General features: G+C 41.7%; 1 protein-coding gene across 9 annotated transcripts in view; it reads right to left on the bottom strand.

The window, feature by feature from the left end:
- Positions 1–21,732, bottom strand: part of USP28 (ubiquitin specific peptidase 28) — a 66,069-nt gene that overhangs the window by 29,847 nt on the left and 14,490 nt on the right. For 8 of the 9 annotated variants that reach the window (XM_038536120.1, XM_038536118.1, XM_038536122.1 and 5 more), the window contains exons 2-5: positions 15,573–15,650; positions 14,191–14,323; positions 5,532–5,637; positions 4,426–4,585 (exon numbers count right to left, since the gene is read on the bottom strand). In XM_038536120.1, coding sequence (XP_038392048.1) covers positions 4,426–4,585; positions 5,532–5,637; positions 14,191–14,323; positions 15,573–15,641 — 468 coding nt within the window. In that variant the 5' untranslated portion in view covers positions 15,642–15,650. Of the gene's footprint in view, positions 1–4,425; positions 4,586–5,531; positions 5,638–14,190; positions 14,324–15,572; positions 15,651–19,650; positions 19,726–21,732 lie in introns of those variants that run through there. The other variant, XM_038536121.1, reaches the window with a different exon arrangement.

The following is a 21,732-nucleotide window of genomic DNA, read 5'->3' as shown; positions in this document are numbered from 1 at the left end:
GAAGATTAATGTTTGTAAAAATCCCTTGTATGAATAGAACTCCGCATCCCAACACACTCCTCAGACGAAAACCCCTCAGGAAAGACCCAGATGAACCACTCTGGAATGAACGTCCTGGGGAGACAACAGCCTCTGGCTTCCCTCCCACTCCCCCAGCGAGGCGGGGATTCCATCAGCAGGGTGAGCACACAACTGGGTGGTGCCTTTAGGATCAGGTCACACTGTTCCATCAACGTGCTACCTGGAGTCAGGGCAAGACTGCTCTGCTCTCGACTTGATCTGCTCTCTCCTCTTCCCACCTCACCTGTGCCCTCCCACGTGGGGCCACTCTCACTCTGCTGACGTGGCCCTGACTCTTCCCAGAACTTATGCTCTGCCATGGGAAAACTGGCTTCACATTTCCAAGTCACTCCTCTCTACCTCCTCTCCTCGCCCAAATCTGGATTTCCCCAAAGACACCGCCATTCTTAAAAAACCTCCAAGTGTGAGCTGATTACATTTCCCAATCCAGTATCCACATGACACTCTGGTATCTGCTTCTTCTGTGTCACTTAATTCCATCCCCCTCCTCCACTCATCAAAGTTCAGAACTTCAGAAGAATCTTCGAATCCCCTCTCTTTCTTAACCATGCACATCCAAGGAGGAAGAAGTCACCTGGACTCTGGGGTGCTCCTTAGAACCACCTCCTCCTACTGTCCCTATCAAGTGCCCTCATGGGTCTCCCTCCCCTCACTGCTCACCTGGCTCATTGCACAGGGTCTCTCTGCCTCTAGGGCCTCCCCTGTACCACTTCACCTGCCACACAGGTTCCTGTCTTCCTAACAGGACTGAAATAAAGCTCCTGATTCACTGACACCTGCCATAGGTTAACAGCTCTTCTTCCTTCCCCAAGTCCTTTCTGTACCCAACCCAACAGGACACCCTGTTAGCTCTGCCCTCTGAATAAATCAAGAATGCACTTCCATGGCTACTAGCCAGGTCCAGGCCAGCGTCACCTGCCCCATGGACAAGTCTGGCAGCCCCCTGCAACGTTCACTCCACCTGTCCCTCACCCCCTGCCCCCGTTCTGCACTCATCACAGCAGCCACAGCGAGCCTTATAAGACACAAGTCAGAGTCACTCCTCTGCTCAGAGCCCTCAGTGACTCCCCAGCCTCACCTCCAGTGACTCTTCCCTCTGCTCCTAGCATCCCAGCCGCTCGAGCCTCCTGGATGCCCCAGGAGCACACCAAGCCTGCTCCGACCTTGGGGCCCGTGCTCTAGGGTTTCCCTCACCTGGAATGTTCTCCCCCAGAAGCTGCCGGCCTCACTCCCTCACCTCTTACATATCTGGCACCTGCTCCAACCTCATCCTCCTGGGCAAGGAGGCCTAACCTACCTTGCTGCGCCCTGCTCCAATCTCTCCTGCAGCAATTTTGCTTTGCCTTAACCTGCTCCTACTTCTATCACACCAATTGCAACCTAGCATGTTATATACATTTAGCTGCTTAATTAACTAGTTACTTCTGCAGTTTACTGCTCCTTGTCAGTCTTGCTTCACAAAAATTTAAGTTCCATAAGAGCAAGGCCCTGTCTTGGTTCTATTCATTCCTTTATCTTAAGGGCCTAGAATAGAGCTGGACATACAGTGAGTGTTCAACTGATATTTGGTGAAGGAACACAAGCACTTCCAGCCCGGGGACCCCTTGGCTATGCAAGCATCTTCTCTCTAGTGAGGCAGTCCTCTATTCCATCTCTACACCGGTATCTAAGGTCACACCCAGGATATGTCAATTCCTGAGACTTGGCCAATTCTCAGACCTCAAATTCAAAAACTCTGCTCTTGAACCATAACCTATCCTCTGGCAATACTGACCCAAGCACCCCCAGGACATCTGTTCTGTAACTTCATCAAGGACCCGAGCAAAAGGACGCTTCCTGTTCTCCCAAATCACTAGTCCTTCCTGTTTTCATTCCTCTCTCTCTCTCTCTCTCTCTCTCTCTAGCTTTGATTCCATGGTCTTTAACCATACTTCATTAACTCCTCAGACTTTCATCAAACCCAGGAAATTTAGGAAAACCTAAATTAAGTTTCATTTTCCACTGAAGAGTCTCAGAGTGCTGCTAAGAAGTCCTGAGGAAAACATGCCCTACTGACATCGCTATGCATCTAAGGTCAACACACTCAAGTAGACATGCCGATTCTAGAAATCCCACTATTGTATCCTGGTGCCAATGGGTTTCCCCCTGACCACGGCAAGCCTCTTTTAACTTCCGAGTCCATCCTTTCTCCATGGCTTCAGAAAGTGGCTGCTCAGGTCACAAAGATGATGACTTTAAAGTACCTCAACTGTAGTCTGCAGCCCTCATCTTCCTTCCCCCCTCCCCTACCACTCTCCTGCCCCTTTCCTACTCAGGACCAAGCCCTCGCTGGGGGCTTTACATGCCCTCTGCCCAGGCTCACTCAAGAATCTTGCTCAGTGGTGACCTCTGCTCCTTTCAACATGCCCACAAGTGTGAAGGTTGAGGAGGCTGTGAATGCAGGTAAGGTGCTCAACCTCTCTACTCACCCCACAAAAGGAATGACCGATGTCTCTAATTCCACATTCCTTCTGACGTGCTATTCACAACACAAACACCAGTCATCTTTAAATAGAAGTGGCATCATTTCGCTTCTCTGCTCTAAACCTTCCAATGCTTTCCTACCTCATGTACAAATCTTAAGTCCCCATCATGACCCCCAGCACCCCCTCACCTCCACTACCTTTCTGATATTGTCACTGTCTGTTCCCCACCCTTGAGCACTCAGTTCTGTCTTCTTTCTTTTTTTTTTTTTTTTTTTTTATTTATTTATGATAGTCACACACAGAGAGAGAGAGAGAGGCAGAGACACAGGCAGAGGGAGAAGCAGGCTCCATGCACCGAGAGCCCGATGTGGGATTCGATCCCGGGTCTCCAGGATCACGCCCTGGGCCAAAGGCAGGCGCCAAACCGCTGCGCCACCCAGGGATCCCTCTGTCTTCTTCCTATTTCTCAATACGTTAAGCAAGTTCTTGAACCTGGGCCTTTGTACTTGCTCTTCCCTCTGTCTGCAGGGTCCTTTCTGTAATTAGAGGATGCATTCCCTCACCTCCTCAGGCCTCTGAGCAAACACCCATCTGATCAGAAAGGCCTCCTTCTCCGTCCAGCTTCTCTACCCTCACTCATGTTTATGGCACTTCTCACCACCTGATACATATTTTACTCTCTGTCCCATTCTTTTCAAAGGAAACTCTAATAGAGCAATGGCTCTGATTTATTCATGCTGTTCCCTCAGTGCAAACACAGTGCCAGGCACAGTCAGCTGAATGAGTCCAGATCTGACGTGTGGAAGGGGAGGTCTCTGTTTCTGGCTGAGCAGCTGGGTAGATGTCAAATGCCGTGAAGGACAAGACTGGAGGGGCAGGATTATCTGCTGCTCTGTGGCCATGTTAAGTTTAAAGGCACCTGGGAGTTATTTCTAGAAACTCTCTCTAGAGCATTTCGTCCACTCCCTTGGCTTTATCACCATCTATATACTAAAGATTCCCAGAGCTGCATCTATAGTCCAGTTCTTATTACCAAATTACAGATTCATGTAGTTAACTGCCTACATGTTTCTTCACGTGACACACTGAAGGCAGCACAGGTAAAACTGAAATGAGATCCCACTCTTCACGCACACCCAAATATTCCTCTTCTGGCCTCAAACAGTACTATCACCCACCTGGTTCCTCAAACTAGAAACCCTGGAGTCTTTCTCAACTCTCAACCCTATATCCAACTGCCCCACCAATCCTGTAGATCTGATCTCCTACCTAACTCTAGAATGCTTGTATTTCTCTCCTTCCATGGCTACACACTTCTCTGTTGCAAGCCACCATCATTTCCTGCCCGGATATTTCTGACCGCATCCCAGCCAATGCTTTTTCCTTACAAACTCTTGCTTGCTCTGCTGCAACATGTGATTCAGTAAATGCTGATCCAAAACACCTATTCACCATCTTTACAACTACAGGATGTTCTGTTTTTAGTATTGCCCAATTTGGACACCAGAGCATCTAAATCCAAACACAGGAAATCAACCAAAACACAATAATACCATGAAGAAAATAACACACCCCAGTCTTACATATCTGTTTTCATTTTTTTAAGATATGTTTCTCACATTTCAGTTTAATAAATTACAAAATTGTTTCTGGAAGACACAGTTGTCTCTTAAAAATATCATACCTGAGGGGTACCTGGATGGCTCAGTCAGTTAAGCATCTGCCTTTGGCTCAAGTCATGATCTCAGGGTCCTGGGATGGAGCCCCGAGTTGGACTCTGCTCAGTAGGGAGTCTGCTTCTCCCTCTCCTTCTACCCCTTCCTCCCATTTGTGCTCTCTCTTTCAAATACATAAAATTTTTAAAGAAAAAAAATCATACCTGTATAACAGCACTAAACCAACACGTATTGCCAATATTCTTCAGCCCAACTGGCCACCCATCAACTCTCCTCCAGTCATTAGGATTGGGATTTTCTCCCCAGACTTCACAGCGTTTTCTCTTGGAGCGTTTAGTTTCTGCAGAGGCTGCCTCGTGCATCCTGTATGATGCCGTTACACCACGTATCCAAAAAGGAAAAAGTTAAGGAACAATGTATTATATATGCAGAATGTTGGTAATCTTTCATAGATAATTCAAAATGCCAGATAAACTATTTACTGACTGGGCTGGGTCATTGCTGGCTATACAGTAACTATAAAATTATAATGCAAGTGAAAAGTAAGGTTTAGACATAGATGTTAATCCTTCCATCAGAGATTACTACTTATAAGGCCCATGATGGAAGCGAGCTGATGCTCAAGACTATTTACGGCTACTGTATTGAAAGTTTTAGATTTCAGCAACAGTGCCTGATCTCAGACCTTGCCACTGAGAGAGGCAAGAGAGACACTCAACTAAAGATAAGAGCCTTTAAACTGCCTAGCACACAAAACCTGGCCTTATGTTTCCCTGAAAGAACAACTCAGTGGTGTGAGGGAATAAACATGTCCAGAAACTGACAGGCCACCACTGGAACTGGATGTTTACGAGCAATACCAGACAATCACCAAATTGGCACCAATTCAAAAAAGATATCCTTGGTCACTCCTGAGACAGGGTAGTTGAGTGATAACTTTCATTTTCAAAGAGCTGACAACATGACCCTTGAAGTTTACAAAGGCTCTGGGTTTATAAAGGGAATATATAATGTTAGATGCTTGTACCAGGATGGGGTTTCTACCTCTAGCAATTGTAAACTACAAAAGCTTACAGACTTCTATTCAAAGACTCCCAGGTACTGTAAGACCCTTATCATATTTGGCTTTGCCAAAAAGTAAACCCAAGAGTAAGTAGCCTAATGTGAACTTAAATTATCCTCTAAAAGAAATTTCATTTGGATGCAAATAAAAGAGGTCGGCAGAATGGTCCCTCAGTGGCATCCACAGCTCTTAACCTTTCCACCTACATGCTAATGTGGGGAGCTAATGACAAATTATAACAATAACCTGTTCAGATCTCTTCCATCAGCTTGAATTTTGGGGGATTCCAGTAGACTTAAAGCAATGGCAGCCTGAAGATCATCTTTGTTATCATGAGTAAGGTCTATCACTTCTGTAAGATAAATAGAAATTTAATTAGTCTACATGTAGGCACCAATGTCCTTCTGGCTGCATGGTAGGAAAAAAGGCAAAAACATTCACAAAACCTGATATGCTCCCTAGCTCTCACTACAGTGGCTCATCTGTGGAACAACTTTATCACTCTATGTCAAAGTCACACGTGTAACCCACAGTTATATGGCAAACTTAAGATGAGCCAATAAGCTGTGAAAATGCAATGAATACCCACTTCTGCACTCTTATTCCTGTATCTTGCAGGTTAAGTTGTCTCTTTACTTGTCATCATAAAATGTCAGCTAAGTATTGAACATTCAAGGTACAGATATTTTCAATCTCACACAAACTATTTTAGAGGATAGAGGACATACTCCCCAATTCATTTTATGTAGCCTGCATAACACCTATCCCAAACCAGCCAAGAATAATAAGAGAAAGGAGAAACAACAAACTCACACACAATCACAGATGTAAAAAGAGAAACATGGTATTAGCAAATAAAATCCAATAATGTACCTCAAAAATCAGATATTAAGACCAAATTGAGTTGACTGCAGAATGCAATACTGAGTTATTTTTTTTTTTTTTAATTTTTTTTTATTTATTTATGATAGTCACAGAGAGAGAGAGAGGCGCAGAGACACAGGCAGAGGGAGAAGCAGGCCCCATGCACCGGGAGCCCGACGTGGGATTCGATCCCGGGTCTCCAGGATCGCGCCCTGGGCCAAAGGCAGGCGCCAAACCGCTGCGCCACCCAGGGATCCCTGCAATACTGAGTTAACATGAGAAAACAGACCAGCAGGATATGCTTAGAGGAATCATCACCCTTACCAGATACAGAAAAAGTATTTAATAACAACATTCACCCACTATTCAGGAATAAAAACCCAAGCCAACTGAAAAGAAAAAAGAATATTCTTAGGCTTAGAAAAAGTAGCCATGAAAAGCTCACAGCAAACTTTATACTTAACGGTGAAAGGTAAAACCAAAGGTAAAACCACTTAAATCCAAGACTGTGGGGATCCCTGGGTGGCTCAGCGGCTGACCGCCTGCCTTCGGCCCAGGGCCTAATCCTGGAGTCCCAGGATCGAGTCCCCCATCGGGCTCTCTGCATGGAGCCTGCTTCTCCCTCTGCCTCTCTCTCTCATTAATAAATAAATAAAATCTTTTCAAAATAAAAAATAAAATAAAACCAAGACTGAGACAAAAATGTCTACCATCATGACTTTTATTCAGCAGGGTTCTGAATGTTCTGGCTAGTTCAGTAAGAAAATAAAAGAAACTAGGGGCGCCTGCCTAGGTGGCTTAGTCACTTAAGCATCCGACTCTTGGTTTTGCTCAGGTCATGATCTTAAGGTCGTGGTATCAGGCCCTGCATCAAGCTCTGTGCTCTTCTCCCTCTGCCTCTACCCCTCTGTCATTTCTCTCTCAAATAAATAAATAAAACTTAAAAAAATATAGAGAAGGATCAGTAAATAAGAAACACAGCCGTCATAACTCACAGATAATAATCACCTATGGGGATCCCTGGGTGGCGCAGCGGTTTGGCACCTGCCTTTGGCCCAGGGCGCGATCCTGGAGACCCGGGATCGAATCTCACGTCGGACTCCCGGTGCATGGAGCCTGCTTCTCCCTCTGCCTATGTCTCTGCCTCTCTCTCTCTCTCTCTCTGTGTGTGTGACTATCATAAATAAAAATAAAAAATTAAAAAAAAAAATCACCTATGAAGGAAATCCAAAATAATCTACAGAAAATAGCTATAAATAATAAGAGGTGATGAGCTAAAAGATCAATGTACAAAAGTTAAGTGAACTTCTACATATAAGCAATGAAGAATATTTAATTTTAAAAAGGAAAAAAACTCAAAAAGAACACAAAACTGCAGTAATCAAGAGTGTATGCTTCTGGCATTAGAATAGGCATACAGATCAATGGAAAAAAAGAACTAAGAGTCCAGAAATAAACCCTCCTATTTATGGTCAATTGATTTTTTTTAAATGTACACAATCTGCCCACCACGGAGTCCAATGCAGAGCTTGAACTCACCATCCTGAGATCAAGACCTGAGCTGAGATCAGATGCTCAATTGACTGAGCCACACAGGTGCTCCAATGGCGAATTTATTTTTTTGACACAGGTGCCAAGACAATTCCACAGGGAAAAAATATCTCTTCAACAAATGGCACTGGGACAACTGGATAGTCACATGCAAAATAGTGACTTTTAACTCCTACCTCCCACCCTTTACAAAGATGAACTCAAAGTGAAACAGGCCCTCAAGATCAACTCTTAAAAGAAAACAGAGGTGCAAATTTTCATGATCTTGGATTACACAATGGTGTCTTAGAAATGACGACGACAGCCAAAGGCTGTCACTAATATTAATATTAATATTAAAATTATAATATAATATATACACATATATAATACCTTATATTATATAATTATAATATAGCTGATAATATTCTGAACACACTAACAATTTTAAAGACATAAGAAGAGGGCAATGGGATGGGACTTGCTTCTTCGATATGACAAAATAGACTATACACGCAACACTATCTGTAACACAGTCATGCCAATTAAGCATCTAAGTCTATAGGAAAGACAAGGGACAGGAAAATCCATTGAAAAATAAAACAGGAAAACATTTTACATTGGCAATGGATAAACAACCACAGAAAAATAGATAAATTTGACATCATCAATACGAAAAACATTTAGGCTTCAAAGGACACCATCAAAAAAGTGAAAAGACAACTCACATAATTTTTATAAATCATGTATCTGCTAAGACACCTATATATGGAATATGATTTAAAAACTCCTGCAACAGGATCCCTGGGTGGCGCAGCAGTTTGGCACCTGCCTTTAGCCCAGGGCGCGATCCTGGAGACCCGGGTCCCACGTAGGGCTCCCGGTGCATGGAGCCTGCTTCTCCCTCTAGGCAGAGGCTGTGTCTCTGCCCCTCTCTCTCTCTCTCTCTCTCTGTGACTATCATAAATAAATAAAAATTAAAAAAAAAAAAGATTGAGGTTCATGCTCAGCCAAACCTTTAAAAAAATAAAATAAAATAAAAACTCCTGCAACACAATAAAAAAACAAATAGCCCTATATTAAAAATGGGCAAAGAATCTGAATAGATATTTCTCCAAAGAAGATATACAAATGGCCAATAAATACATGTAAAGATGCTCAACGTCATTAGCCATTAAGGAAATGCAAATCAAAGCCACAATCAGGTATCAGTCTGCACCCATTACTATGGCTACTATCAAAAACAAAAAACAAAACAGGAAAAGTAACAAGTGTTGATAAGGATTTGGAGAAACTAGAACCCTTGTGTGCTGTTGACTACAAAATGGTACAATTGCTATGGAAGTTTGAAGAACTGAGTTTGGCAGTCTTTCAAAATGATAAACATAAAAAAAAATGATAAACATACAAAGCTTCAGGACACTGGACTTAGCAATGATTTCTTGGATATGAAACCAAAAGCCCCAGAACAAAAACAAAAACGGACAAATGGGACTAAATCAAACTTAAAAAAATTTTTATGCATGAAAGGTTACAGCCAATAGAATAAAAAAGCAACCTACAGAATGGGAGAAAATATTTGCCCATCAAATAGCTGATGAAAGGATTAATATCTAGAATATATAAAGAACTCCTACAACTCAGTAACAACAACAAAATAAAAATAACCCAATTAAAAAATAGGTAAAGGACTTGAATAGATGTTTCTCCAAAGATAACATGCAAATGGCCACCAAGCAGATGAAAAGATGTTCAATATCACTAATCATCAAAGAAACTGCAAACCGAAGCCACAATGAGGTATTACCGCAAACTCATCAGGATGACTATTAAAAAAAAAAAAAAAATCAAAAAACACCATACAAAATAACTAGTGTTGGTGAAGATGTGGTGAAACTCTGGAATGCTTGTGCACCACTGGTGAGGTTGTAAAATGGTGCGGCAACTGCTCTGGAAAACAGTACTGAGGTTTGTCAAAGAAATAAAAATAGAGCCACCACATGAGCCAGCAATGTCACTTCTGGGTATGCATCCAAAAGAAATGAAAGCGGGGTCTCAAAGAGGTATTTACACACCTATGTTCACAGAAGCACTATTTCAAACAGCCAAGTAGTGAAAACAGCCCAAATATCCACCGATGAATAAATGGGTCAACAAAATGTAGTACATAGATACAACAGAGTACAATTCAGCCTTAAATAGGAAGGAAATTCTGACGTGTTACAATATGAACCTCGAGGACATCATGCTGCGTGAAGTAACTAGTCACAAAAGATTCCATTTAAAGGAGGTATTCATTCAGAGTAGTCAAAATCATACAAAGTGAAATGGTGGCTGCCAGGAGCTGAAGGGAGAAAGGAATGAGAAATTACTGTTGAATGGATACAGAATTTAGTTTTGCAAATGAAAAAGTTCTGGAGATAGATTTCACAACAATATGAATATATTTAACACTACTGAACTGTACATTTAAGAAGGGCGAAGATGGTAGATTTTATATCATTTGTTTTTTACAACTAAGAAAGAGAATCCCAACTAATAAATTATGAAGTGATGATAGAATATTACCATTTTGAAATCTCCAATAAAATAAAGAATCTCAGCAATAAACACCAATGGCTGCAAAAAATAGTAGGTGGGGGATTTTATAAACAAATATAGCTGATAATATTCTGAACACACTAACAATTTTAAAGACATAAAAAGAGGGCAATGGGACAGAACTTGCTTCTTCGATAGACAAAACAGAAGATAGACTATACACGCAACACTATCTGTAACACAGTCATGCCAATTAAGCATCTAAGTCTATAGGAAAGACAAGGGACAGGAAAATCCATTGAAAAATAAAACAGGAATGAAATCAGCAAATTTCAGAACATGTAAAATATGACAGAACAAAGGATTTAATTTCTTTGGACCTTAAACTGCAAGAAAAAAGGGGGGATTATTGATAAAGAGTCTCTTAAAAGACATTCAAACATATTTAATGCTTTAATGTCATCTGAATCATTATTTTCACAAGCCAACTGCAAACATATTGTTACTGAGACAATCAGGGAGATTTCTACATTGGCATTTGAGCCAGATTAAGGAATTACTCATTTTTAAAGGGTGACAATGTTGCAGCTATGAAAGTAGTCCTCTTTTAGAAATATTAAAACAAGAAAGTTAAACACAGGACCGTTATATGACCCAGTAATCCCATTCATGGGTACATAACCCAAAGAATTAAAAACAGATACTCGTGGTGCCTGGGTGGCTCAGATGGTTAAGCATCTGCCTTCAGCTCAGGTCATGGTCCCAGTGTCCTGGGATAGAGTCTGGTTCCCTGCTCAGCAGGAAGGCTACCTCTCCCTCTCTTTCCCTCTGCCTTTGCCTCTCCCTTGCTTGTGGTCTCTCTGATACTCAATGAAATAGAATGGGAAGGGATCCCTGGGTGGCGCAGCAGTTTAGTGCCTGCCTTTGGCCCAGGGCACGATCCTGGAGACCCGGGATCGAATCCCACGTTGGGCTCCCGGTGCATGGAGCCTGCTTCTCCCTCTGCCTATGTCTCTGCCTCTCTCTCTCTCTCTCTCTGTGTGACTATCATAAATAAATAAAAATTAAAAAAAAAAGAATCTATTTAAAAAAAAAGAAAAAGAAATAGAATGGGAAACATGAAAATCCAATGTAACGCATAGCTGATACTACAGATCGTGGTCAAATAAAGCCTTCTTAATAAAAAGCACCAGGATAACTGAGTAGCTGTACGGGAGGGTAAGGGGAATGAGGAATCAAACCGTATCCTTACTATATGCCTTGCCCCCTCCCCCACTTTAAATAAGTTAAAGAATGTGAAAATCAAACCATCACAATTTTAATATCCTATGACTTCAGGGTATAGAAGGAGTTCTTAAAAAACACAAATCACAGAAAAAGACATAAATGTATCTACAATAAAATTTAGCTATTTAGTTATAATTTAGTACATCACCATAGTGTGAAAACACAAGTCACTGATAGGGAAAAGATGCATGCAACACACAAATCCAAAAGAATGGGTTATTATCACATATGTATAAGGTCAGTATCAAGAGATGTATCTTATTATCAGTAAGATAATATCAGGAATCAATTAGAAAAAAGCAAACAAATAGAAAAATTGAGGCAGAAGACACAAAGAAATCTCACAAACATGAATGGTCAGAAGGAAAAAGATGCTCAATCTCATTACCAATGTAAAAAAAAATTCACTGAAAATTCACAAGACGTTTTATATCAAAAATATGGGCAATGATTTTATAGACTAACAAGTTTGAGAGCAATAGTTATTGCCAAATCCTGTTAGTGGGATTGTAATAAATAGTTAAAAGAATCATTTTGGAAAATATTGCCCATAAAATTGAAGACAAGCGTATTTTACTACCCATCAATTACACTCCTAGGTACATACATTAAAGAAGCCCTTGCATACATGTAATAGAAACATGAATCAAATGGCTCACAGCAGCCTTTTTTATAATAGCAATAAATATATTAAAAAAAAGGAAACTACCCCAAGTCAATAAACAAATACATAAAATTGTAGCATATTCACCCATAAAATACTACACAGCAGTGAAAGTAGAGGAACTAGTTATAAACTTCAACAGAAATGAGTTTCAAAAAGAAAAATGTATAAATAAAATTTAAAAAGAAAAAAGGGGCAGCCCCGGTGGCCCAGTGGTTTAGCACCGCCTTCAGCCTGGGGTGTGATCCTGGAGATCCTGGATTGAGTCCCACATCAGGCTTCCTGCATGGAGCCTGCTTCTCCCTCTGCCTGTGTCTCTGCCTCTTTCTCTGAGTGTCTGTCATGAATAAATAAATAAAATTTAAAAAAAAATAGACTTTAAAAAAAAAAAAGAAAAATGTTGGGATGCCTGGGTGCTTCAGTGGGTTAAATGTCTGACTTTTGGTTTTGGCTTGGTCACCATCTCAGAGCTGTGAGATGGAGCCCAATGTCGCGCTGCACACTCACCCAAGAGCTTGCTTGGGATTCCGTCTCCCTTTCCCTCTGCCCCTCCCCCCTCCCTCTCTAAAATAAACTTTAAAACTCTTTAAAAACAAAAAATGTTGATTGAAAAAAATCACTATTTGCACTGAAATATATATACAAGGATACTCTTAGCAGCATTATTCAGAGTAGCTCAAAACTGCAAAAAGTCCAATTATCCATCAACTCCATCTGCCCTAGCTGATGGCTCCCTCCTCCTGGAAGTCTCCTTGGCTTTCAGAGTCCCATTCTCCCAGCTCTCCCAGCTCTCCTGGTCTTTCTCCCTGGACACTGTCCACACTGTCCACCTGCCCCGGCCTCTGATCACTGGGAGTGTCCAATGATTAGTCACTGAACCCATTCCCTCCCATGCACCCCCCAAAAGCTCACCCGGTCTCCTTCACATCCCAGTCACAGGTTTATGATTCCAAGTCTTCTCTCTCTGCAGCCGGATCTCTCCCCTGAGCTGTATGCTTGGATCCCCACTGCCTTTCCGACACTCCACCTGATGTCTGGCAGGTGCCTCAAACTCAGCATTCTTTTCATCTGCCACCCATCTGCTCTAGCGGCAGTCATTCCCAGGGTGCTTAGTATAACTCCAGCATTTTCATTGCTTAGGAAAAAAAACCCTGCAGCTATCTTTAAGTCCTCTCTTTCTCATGCCACTTATTCCACGGTAAGCACAGCCCCTTCAGCAGGCGCCCCTCACCCTCCCCACCACTACCCCCTGGCCCATGCCGCCAGAACCCGCAAAACCTCCTGACTGTCTGGGGCTCCCCGCTCTGACCCATGTTTCACGACCTCACCCCTGCAGTTCTGTTCTGAACAGAGCTGTCAGAATGACCTTTAGGAAATGGAAACCAGTGTTCCTCTGCTCCAAGATCTCCACTGGCTAGCCTCTAGCTAAAGGGAAAGCCAAGTGTGCATGAAGGCTCTGCAGGCCATGCCTCCTGGTCCCTCCACAGCCTCACCTCTTACCCACCAAAGCCTAAGCTCTGGCCTCCTTGCTGTCCTTGAGCAGATGGTGTATATATATCAGTCTTAGGACCTCACTGATTCACTCTCTCATCTCCCTTGTATCTTCTCAGAAGGCCCCACCTGGTAAAAATCCAATTACTGGTGCTCCTTTTTTCATTTCTTCCATTCCATCCTCTACTTTTCTCTATGGTATTCGTCATTTTTTATAAGCTATATAACTTACCGACTTGTTGATCCCTTCTGTGAGAAAATAAGCTACGTGAAAACTGGGGTTCTTATGCTACTGTTTATTTCCAGTGCCATACAGAGTGCTTAGCACATAGTAGGTACTCATTAAATAAATGCAGAATGAATGAATGAATGAATGAATCCATGTAATTGCTTAGCATTGTGCCTAACAGATAATGATGGTCCAATAATTAGCTATTATTAGCATTATTCTGAAAGAGTTGATGTATTGATAGGAAATACACATATTTTCTGCTAGTTCACAGCAGGACTAAGACAGCATATACCTACTTGCTAATACTTCTTTGTTGGCAGCACTCCCCTCTACTTCAGATGGTTCTGTAGCAACTGTGTCCTGACTGGGCTCTTTAACTCTTTCCTCAGTGAGAAGGCTGACGGCTTGGGTGATGTCACCATTACTGGCCTAAAGAAAGGGAAAAACAGAAATTTCAAAAGTAAAGCACCACAGCATTTAAAATAAATGGTGAGTTTGTTTTTTGGTTTAACTCCTTACTACCCAAGTGACTGAGTATGTCAGGGCGTAATTCTAGGGTAGAAAGTCGAAGAAAGACAGTATGGTGTTGGATAGTGAGTGTACCATGCTCAAAGCATATACCAAACTCCTGGTTACAAGAGGGTTGTTGCTGCGCCCTGATTTCCCACAATAAGCAAACAAGAATGAAATCTTGCTGGAGATTTGTTCTCACCACTCTGGATGCTACTACTGCCAATTTCACAGACTAGCTAAGGCATGATGTGTCGAAAGCAGGTCGGCAATGAAAACAGAGATTCTAAATGAAGTCAGCCTCTTCAATAAACATGCCAAGCAGTTACCATATTCCAGGGTGGTGACTGTATTTCTATTTGTTTTTAATTTTTAATAGGACAGGGACGCCTGGGTGGCTCAGTGGTTGAGCATCTGCCTTCAGCTCAGGTCATGATCCCAGAGTCCTGGGATCGAGTCCCACATTGGGCTCCCTGCAGGGAGCCAGCTTCTCCCTCTGCCTGTGTCTCTGCCTCTGTGTGTCTCTCATGAAAAAATAAATAAAATCTTAAAAAAAAAAAAAAAAACTTTGTATTAGGACAACCTTCTAACATATACAGTGGTAGAGGCAGAGGGAATGTCTAACTGAACTCCAGGCACCCATCACTTGGCTTCAACAATTATCAAGTTATAGTTAGTCTGGTTTTAACTATTCTATCCTGTTTAACCTCTCTCAGACATTTTTTTTCTCTCTCTCAGACATTTTGAAGCAAATCCTAAGCATCTCATCAGTACATCAGAATGTACCTTTTCAAAAACATAACCCACAATGCTATTACCACACTTCAACAGTGTTTTAATATCAAATCACCAGCTCAAATTTGCCTAACTCAAAGATTTTTTTTTTAGCGTGTTTGAGTCAGGATCCACATAAAGGCTACAATGTAATTGGCTGATATATTTCTTAAATCTCTTCTGACCTGTGGGGTCCCCCCAAGTTGAGTCTCCCACACCCAACTTCCCCCAAACCTTATAATTGACATATTGAAGATACTGGGTCATCTGTCCTGTAGAGCTTCTGTTCCTATATGCACTTTCATTTTGGCATAAAAATAGCTTGCCCTGACAGAACTATGATATTGGACAACTGTTTTAAAGCCTGTTGGCTAACAGCGGCCTTGAAACTAACCTTCAGAGCTTCATGAAGAAAGGAGGGGTCCTGAATGCCTGTGATTTCTCTTAGTTGGTTTAACAGCATTTGGCAGCTCTGTATTTGAGAAACAAAAAAAACCACACACAGGTCAGTCAGAAAGCGAACCTGGATACATTTAAAGAATTTTAGTACAAGCCACCTGGCTAATCAGGCCTAAGACTTGAGTATTTTATTTTAAGGAACTGACGAGCTCCAAACAAGAAGGTACTGTCAGACACATTCTAAAATGCCAAATCTTGGAGTGCCTGAGTGGTTCAGTCCGTAGAGGATCTGGCTCTTGGTTTCAGCTTGGGTCACAATCTCAGGGTTGTGGAAACGAGCCCCACATTGGGCTCTGCACTCGGTACAGAGTCTGCTTGGGATTCTCTCTCCTTCTCTCAACCCCAGCCCCCTATCCCTGGTTGTGTGCTCTCTCAAACAAAAAATAAATAAAATCTTTTAAAAATAAATAAATAAAATGCCAAATCTATTACTTTTTTAATAGCTTAATCATGAGGGACACCTGGGTGGCTCAGTGGTTGAGCATCTGCCTTTGGCTCAGGTCGTGATCCCAGTTCCCTGGGATGGAGTCGTGCATCAGGCTCCCGGCAGGGAGCCTGCTCCTCCCTCTGCCTATGTCTCTGCCTCTTATGAATAAATAAATAAATAATCTTTAAAAAACAAATAAAAGCTTAATCATAAAAAAATGCTTTTGGCGCCTGTGGAAAAAATATGAATAAACAATAAAACTAGTAAGTATATAAAATATTTAAATGTAATATTTAGCCCTTGTAGTAGCTGAAAGTGCCTGAGGTTTTTTTCTGAGTAACACATAACTAGGTCATATAAGGAGTCCAGGGAATTTGCATGGATGTGAAGATGTGCTATTTTAAGCTTCACTGCACATGCCATTTTTGTGTGTCATTTTTCACTGACAATAAATTTCTAATCACATAATTAACAAATGATACCACCGACATCATATTTAAAACTACAGGTTTGATTGCTTAAAAAGAAGCATGGACAAAACTAAGATTTTCTGAATTATACTAAAAATTCCAGAAGGAATAAAAAATGGAATACTTTCTCTTCGTTAATCTGAATCATGGAAAAACCTATCTTGTTAACTTTCAGCTACCACAAGATCAGTGTATAACCCCTTTGCAGCTCTCAAGTCTTTAGTGGAACATTTCCATCGTGTTTTGCACAGAACACCTGTTGTTTTTTTTTTTTTTTTTTTTTTTTACAAGCAAGCTCAATGTAAATATAAAAAATTGGCTGGCCCAATTCTTTTAGATGATTATTGAAAACAAAATAGTTCAGGGGGCACCTGGTGGCTCAGTGGGTTACACATCTGCCTTCGGCTCAGGTCATGATCTTAGGGTCCTGGGATCGAGCCTGGAGTTGGGCTCCTTGCTTTGTAGGGAGCCTGCTTCTCCCTCTCCCTCTGCTGCAACCCCTGCTTATACTCCCTCTCTCTCAAATAATTATTTTTTAAAAAAGAAAAATAGTTCAAGTTTGAGAGGAAATCAAATTTATAAACATGCCTAAGGTTATTCTAGAATTAAGCTCCAATTCAATCCTTGATGCTTCTCATCAACTACCTTTCAGTGAGTGATACACAGTCCATGTTCACTGTCAGCTGTAACAGAAATAGGATCCTATGTTTTTCAACAGCTGAGGGCCCAATGCAACACTTAAATATCACACAACAAGAAATAAATAACTGAAACAGCCCTGCACAGTGCTCAGAAAAGCATCAACAGCCTTTCTGCTCTAGTCATGGGCCATGGTCACAGGCTAGAAATGGAAGCCGACTCTGCTGAGACCAGCAGTCTTGGAGGGTAGAGTCTTGTCAAAGGGAGTCATTGCCTACACACTGGGAGAGCTCTCACACTAAAAAGTGTCCAGATTTAGCCTGGGCAAATGCTGAAAACTAAGCAGGGCATTTTTAGAAAAATAATGTATTAAAAAGTTTTTTGGGGGGCACCCGGATGGCTCAGACAGTTAAACATCCAACTCCTGATTTCAGCTCAGTTCATGATCTCAGGGTCCTGAGATTGAACTCCAAGTCAGGCTCCCTGCTCAGCATGGAGTCTGCTTGAGATTCTCCCCCCTCCCTCTGGCTCTCCTCCTGCATGTGCATGTACTCTCTCTAAAAATAATAAAAATAAAACTTCAAAAAATAAATACAATTTTTCTTCCAAAAGAATTCTAATTCCATTTTATTTTATTGTGTAAAAGTGTTTGAATCTACATTAATCTCAATCATACACAATTGTCCAAAAAATCATAATCAAGGGGCACCTGGGTGGCTCAGCAGTTGAGTGTCTGCTTTTGGCTCTGGTCGTGATCCCAGGGTCCTAGGATCGAGTCCCGCATTGGGCTCTCTGCAGGGAGCCTGCTTCTGCCTACATCTCTGCCTCTCTGTGTCTCTCATGAATAAATAAAATCTTTTTAAAAAATCAAAACTAATATGCCCCAAAAAGGGTGGGATGATATAGACCTTCCTCAACTTACAACGGGTCACATGCCAGTAAACCCACTGTAAGTTGAAAATACCATTAAGTGGAAAATCCACTTAATACACCTAACCCAGCCTACCTAGCTGACCTTAGATGACTCAGAACACTGAACATCAGCCTGCAGTGGAAGAAAAATCATCTAACGCAAAGCCTATTTTATAATAAAGCATCGAGTTTGTCATGTGATATATCAAATACTGTCCTAAAAGTGAAAACCAGAATGGTTGTAGGGGTGCAGAAGCGTTGGCAGTGTATTACTGGTCACTGACCCCCAAGACAGCATGGCTGTGTGCCCTGCCCAGCGTCTCCAGAGAGGAGCATATCACACAGCGCTGCTAGCCTGAGAAAATATCAAAATTCTAAATGCAAAGTATGGTTTCTACTTCTGTATCATTGTAGAGTAGATCTATCATAAGTCAGGGACTGTCAATACTTGGGAGAAGCAAGTGAGTAGCATTATTAACCTAAATGGAACCAGTGAGGTAGCAATGGGATTGATAACCATACCTTCACATCTCAAACTACTCTGGGTACCAACTGACACCTAGGGTTCATAGAAAATAATTCCAGTCCAAAATGGCAGCTAACATACACTGCTTACTTTCAGCCAGGTACTGTTAAAAATGCTTCATCTGTATTAACTAAGTTAACTAACTTCCCCTTTGTAACAAGACTGGGATAGGTGCTAAGCCCGTGTAACACAGAACAGGCATGGGGAGGTCCCGTACACAAGATTATCACTAGTTAAGGGCTGGAACTGGGATCTGACTCTAGGCCCCTGGGCTCCAGAGTCTACATGCTACTCTATGCCCAGCTGTATCTGAGAAGACAGGAAAATAGGCAAGAGCTTCTATTTAATGCAAAACCAGGTAATGATTTTATTCCTGTATTTTGACCTTGGTCTCTGCATCTTCCCAAGCTCCCTATGATCACCATGCCTGCCTTCAACAATCACGGCTTTGATAACACAATAGTACAATCAGTTCTAAAGCAACTACCACCAGGAAAGTACTGCCTCTGAAGTAAATGCTATTTCTGAATGAATCTAAGGGGCCATCAGTTATAAGGAGCACACTTATCTATTGTGGCACTAAGGAGAAAAACTGTGGCCACTTAAAACGAGGACACGAGGCCTTCATGATGGTCCTAGGAGACACATGAAGTGGTCCCACCAGCTTCCTGCAGCTCTACAATTCATTTATGTTGAGAAATATAGCAATTTCCTCTGCTCCCAGGGACACTGCCCAGCACATGACAGGCAATTCTTTTGCATGTTTCTCAGTAACAAAACTAATATACCTAGGCTATTTTCCGTTCTTAGGTCACATAAAACACTTGATTGTAGCTTTGCACGAAAATCTGACACTGTGCTCATTCCTTCAGTGACAGATATTTTGCCTCAGGTAAAATCAAATTTATACCCTGCTGTTCTGCTTCTATGCCTTTCTTCACCCAGTTTTTTTTTTCCCACCTAAATGTTAAATTATAGTATGATCTTTTAAATTGAAAAGTAAACTAACCATGTGGTACCAACGGTACCTGTAACTCACCTGTCATGACAGTAGGAACAGCTATGACCAAGCCCATACACGTGCAGAGAACGATTAAGTATATCATATCTGCTGCTGGCAGGTAGTAAATGGAAGGAATGTCTCAATTTCAGAGATCTCAGAATGCCAAACAAAAGGAAATCAATGAAATACAGTATTCAACTGTTAAACAATTCACCAATCCTTATATTTGGCTGTGGATTAAAGCTCCACTCCCCTTTCTCCACTTTGTAAATAGATAAACAGTGGAACATTAATACATCTAGAATAATACATGCGGAAGGAAAATAAACATTTGGTTTCCCTTTTTTTTTTAATTTTTTTTTTTTTGGTTTCCCTTTTTAAAAAGCTACTAGGCACATATGACAACTATGTAAAATCATTTTGCACGACTCTAAGAATAATACTCTACATGTTAATTCAGATCCAAATCTCTGATCTTGCTATTGGAAAACCATTATCTGATTCTACCCTTAACCCGCTGAACCTTTTCTCCTACTCATTTCCTTACCTCACGAATGCACTTGCTCTCATGCTGTCAGGCGTTCCTTCTATTACCTCCAAAAATGCCTCCTACATTCTGGCAACCCAGTCAAAGGCTTTATTCATCCTACTTCCCTTTTATAAAGTCATCCCCAAGAACTCTGGTTCCCACTATTCTCTCTCTTTCTAATCTCCCATGAAGGAGGGGACTTCACCATCTCTACCTGATATTTCTCATCGTGTGGTCCTCTAAATGTTTCAAACGGGAAATTCTTGCCCATGTAAAAGGCAAGAATCATACAACATCCTACTTAATTTGAAGGACAGTGATGGCAACAGTTGGGACGAACATACAAACACCTTCTCTGTGTCAGGAACCTTAGGTGCCCTGCATACCTGTAATCCTTGTACGAACCCAAAACGGTAGGAATCATCCTCTTCATTGTGCAGACCAGGAAACCAGAGTTTACAAAACTTATTTTGTCATCAAATGTCTTAAAAGACAAATCAGGGACACCTGGGTGGCTCAGTCAGTTAAGCATAGACACTTTTTTTTTCCCCAAAGAGTTTATTTATTCATGAGAGACACAGAAACAGAGAGAAGTAGAAACACAGGCAGAGGGAGAGGCAGGCTCCATGCAAGGAGCCTGACGTGGGACTCGAACCTGGGTCTCCAGGATCAGGCCCTGGGCCGAAGGCAGCGCTAAACCACTGAGCCACCCAGGCTGCCCAAGCATAGACTCTTAATTTTGGCTCAGGGTCATGAGATCGAGCCCCGTGTTGTGCTCCCCACTCAGCCTGGAGTCAGCTGAGGGTTCTCTTTCCCTCTGCTCCTCCCCCTGCTAGGGTGCGTGCACGTGCTCTCTTTCTCCCCGCCCCCCCCCAAATAAATAAATAAGATTTTTCAAAAAGACAAATCACAGATAACTATTATAAGCTGGAATAAATTTCCCAAGGATTAAGCCACACTACTGATACACACAAATAACAGCTATGGTATGACTCAAGTCTCATGAATGTTTAGGCAAACCTATGTTCTACGTAGGACCCTCAACCCAAATCCTAAAAAGTGCTATATGTTAAGTATTCATTCTACAGTAACAGACATATTAAGCTTATTAGAGTCCTACTATATCACTAACTCAGTTTTTCCGGGTACTTCACAAGAAGCTGATTTAAATATTAACTTCACCATAACTACGGCATTATATACATAGTACACACCCAACAGGAGACAAGACAAAGCCTGTGCTCCAGGCATAATGAAGTCAAATAACTGGCAAGAGCCGACAGGTTTGTATTTCCTTGGCTAAATTCACATTGTTTTCACTAAAACAAAAAGGACTCTCTTTTCTTGCCCAGAGGCAGTGAAAAAAGACAGGTATACACAAATCTCTAGTAAGAAGAAACTCAAGCTTCCTGATCTCAGCTACTCGGTGATTTTGGTTCAATCCAGTCCACTTCTCAGGACGGAAGTTTTCTTTTCCATAAAAGATTTTATTTATTTATTTGACAGAGAGAGAGAAAGAGTACAAGCAGGGGGAGGGGCAGGCACGGGAGCAGAAGGAGACACGGGGCTTAACTCCAGGACCCCAAGAT

This window comes from Canis lupus, chromosome 5 (assembly GCF_011100685.1).
Source record: "Canis lupus familiaris isolate Mischka breed German Shepherd chromosome 5, alternate assembly UU_Cfam_GSD_1.0, whole genome shotgun sequence".
In the NCBI taxonomy this organism is placed as follows: domain Eukaryota; kingdom Metazoa; phylum Chordata; class Mammalia; order Carnivora; family Canidae; genus Canis; species Canis lupus.
This window is presented reverse-complemented; position numbering and strand designations above follow the sequence as displayed.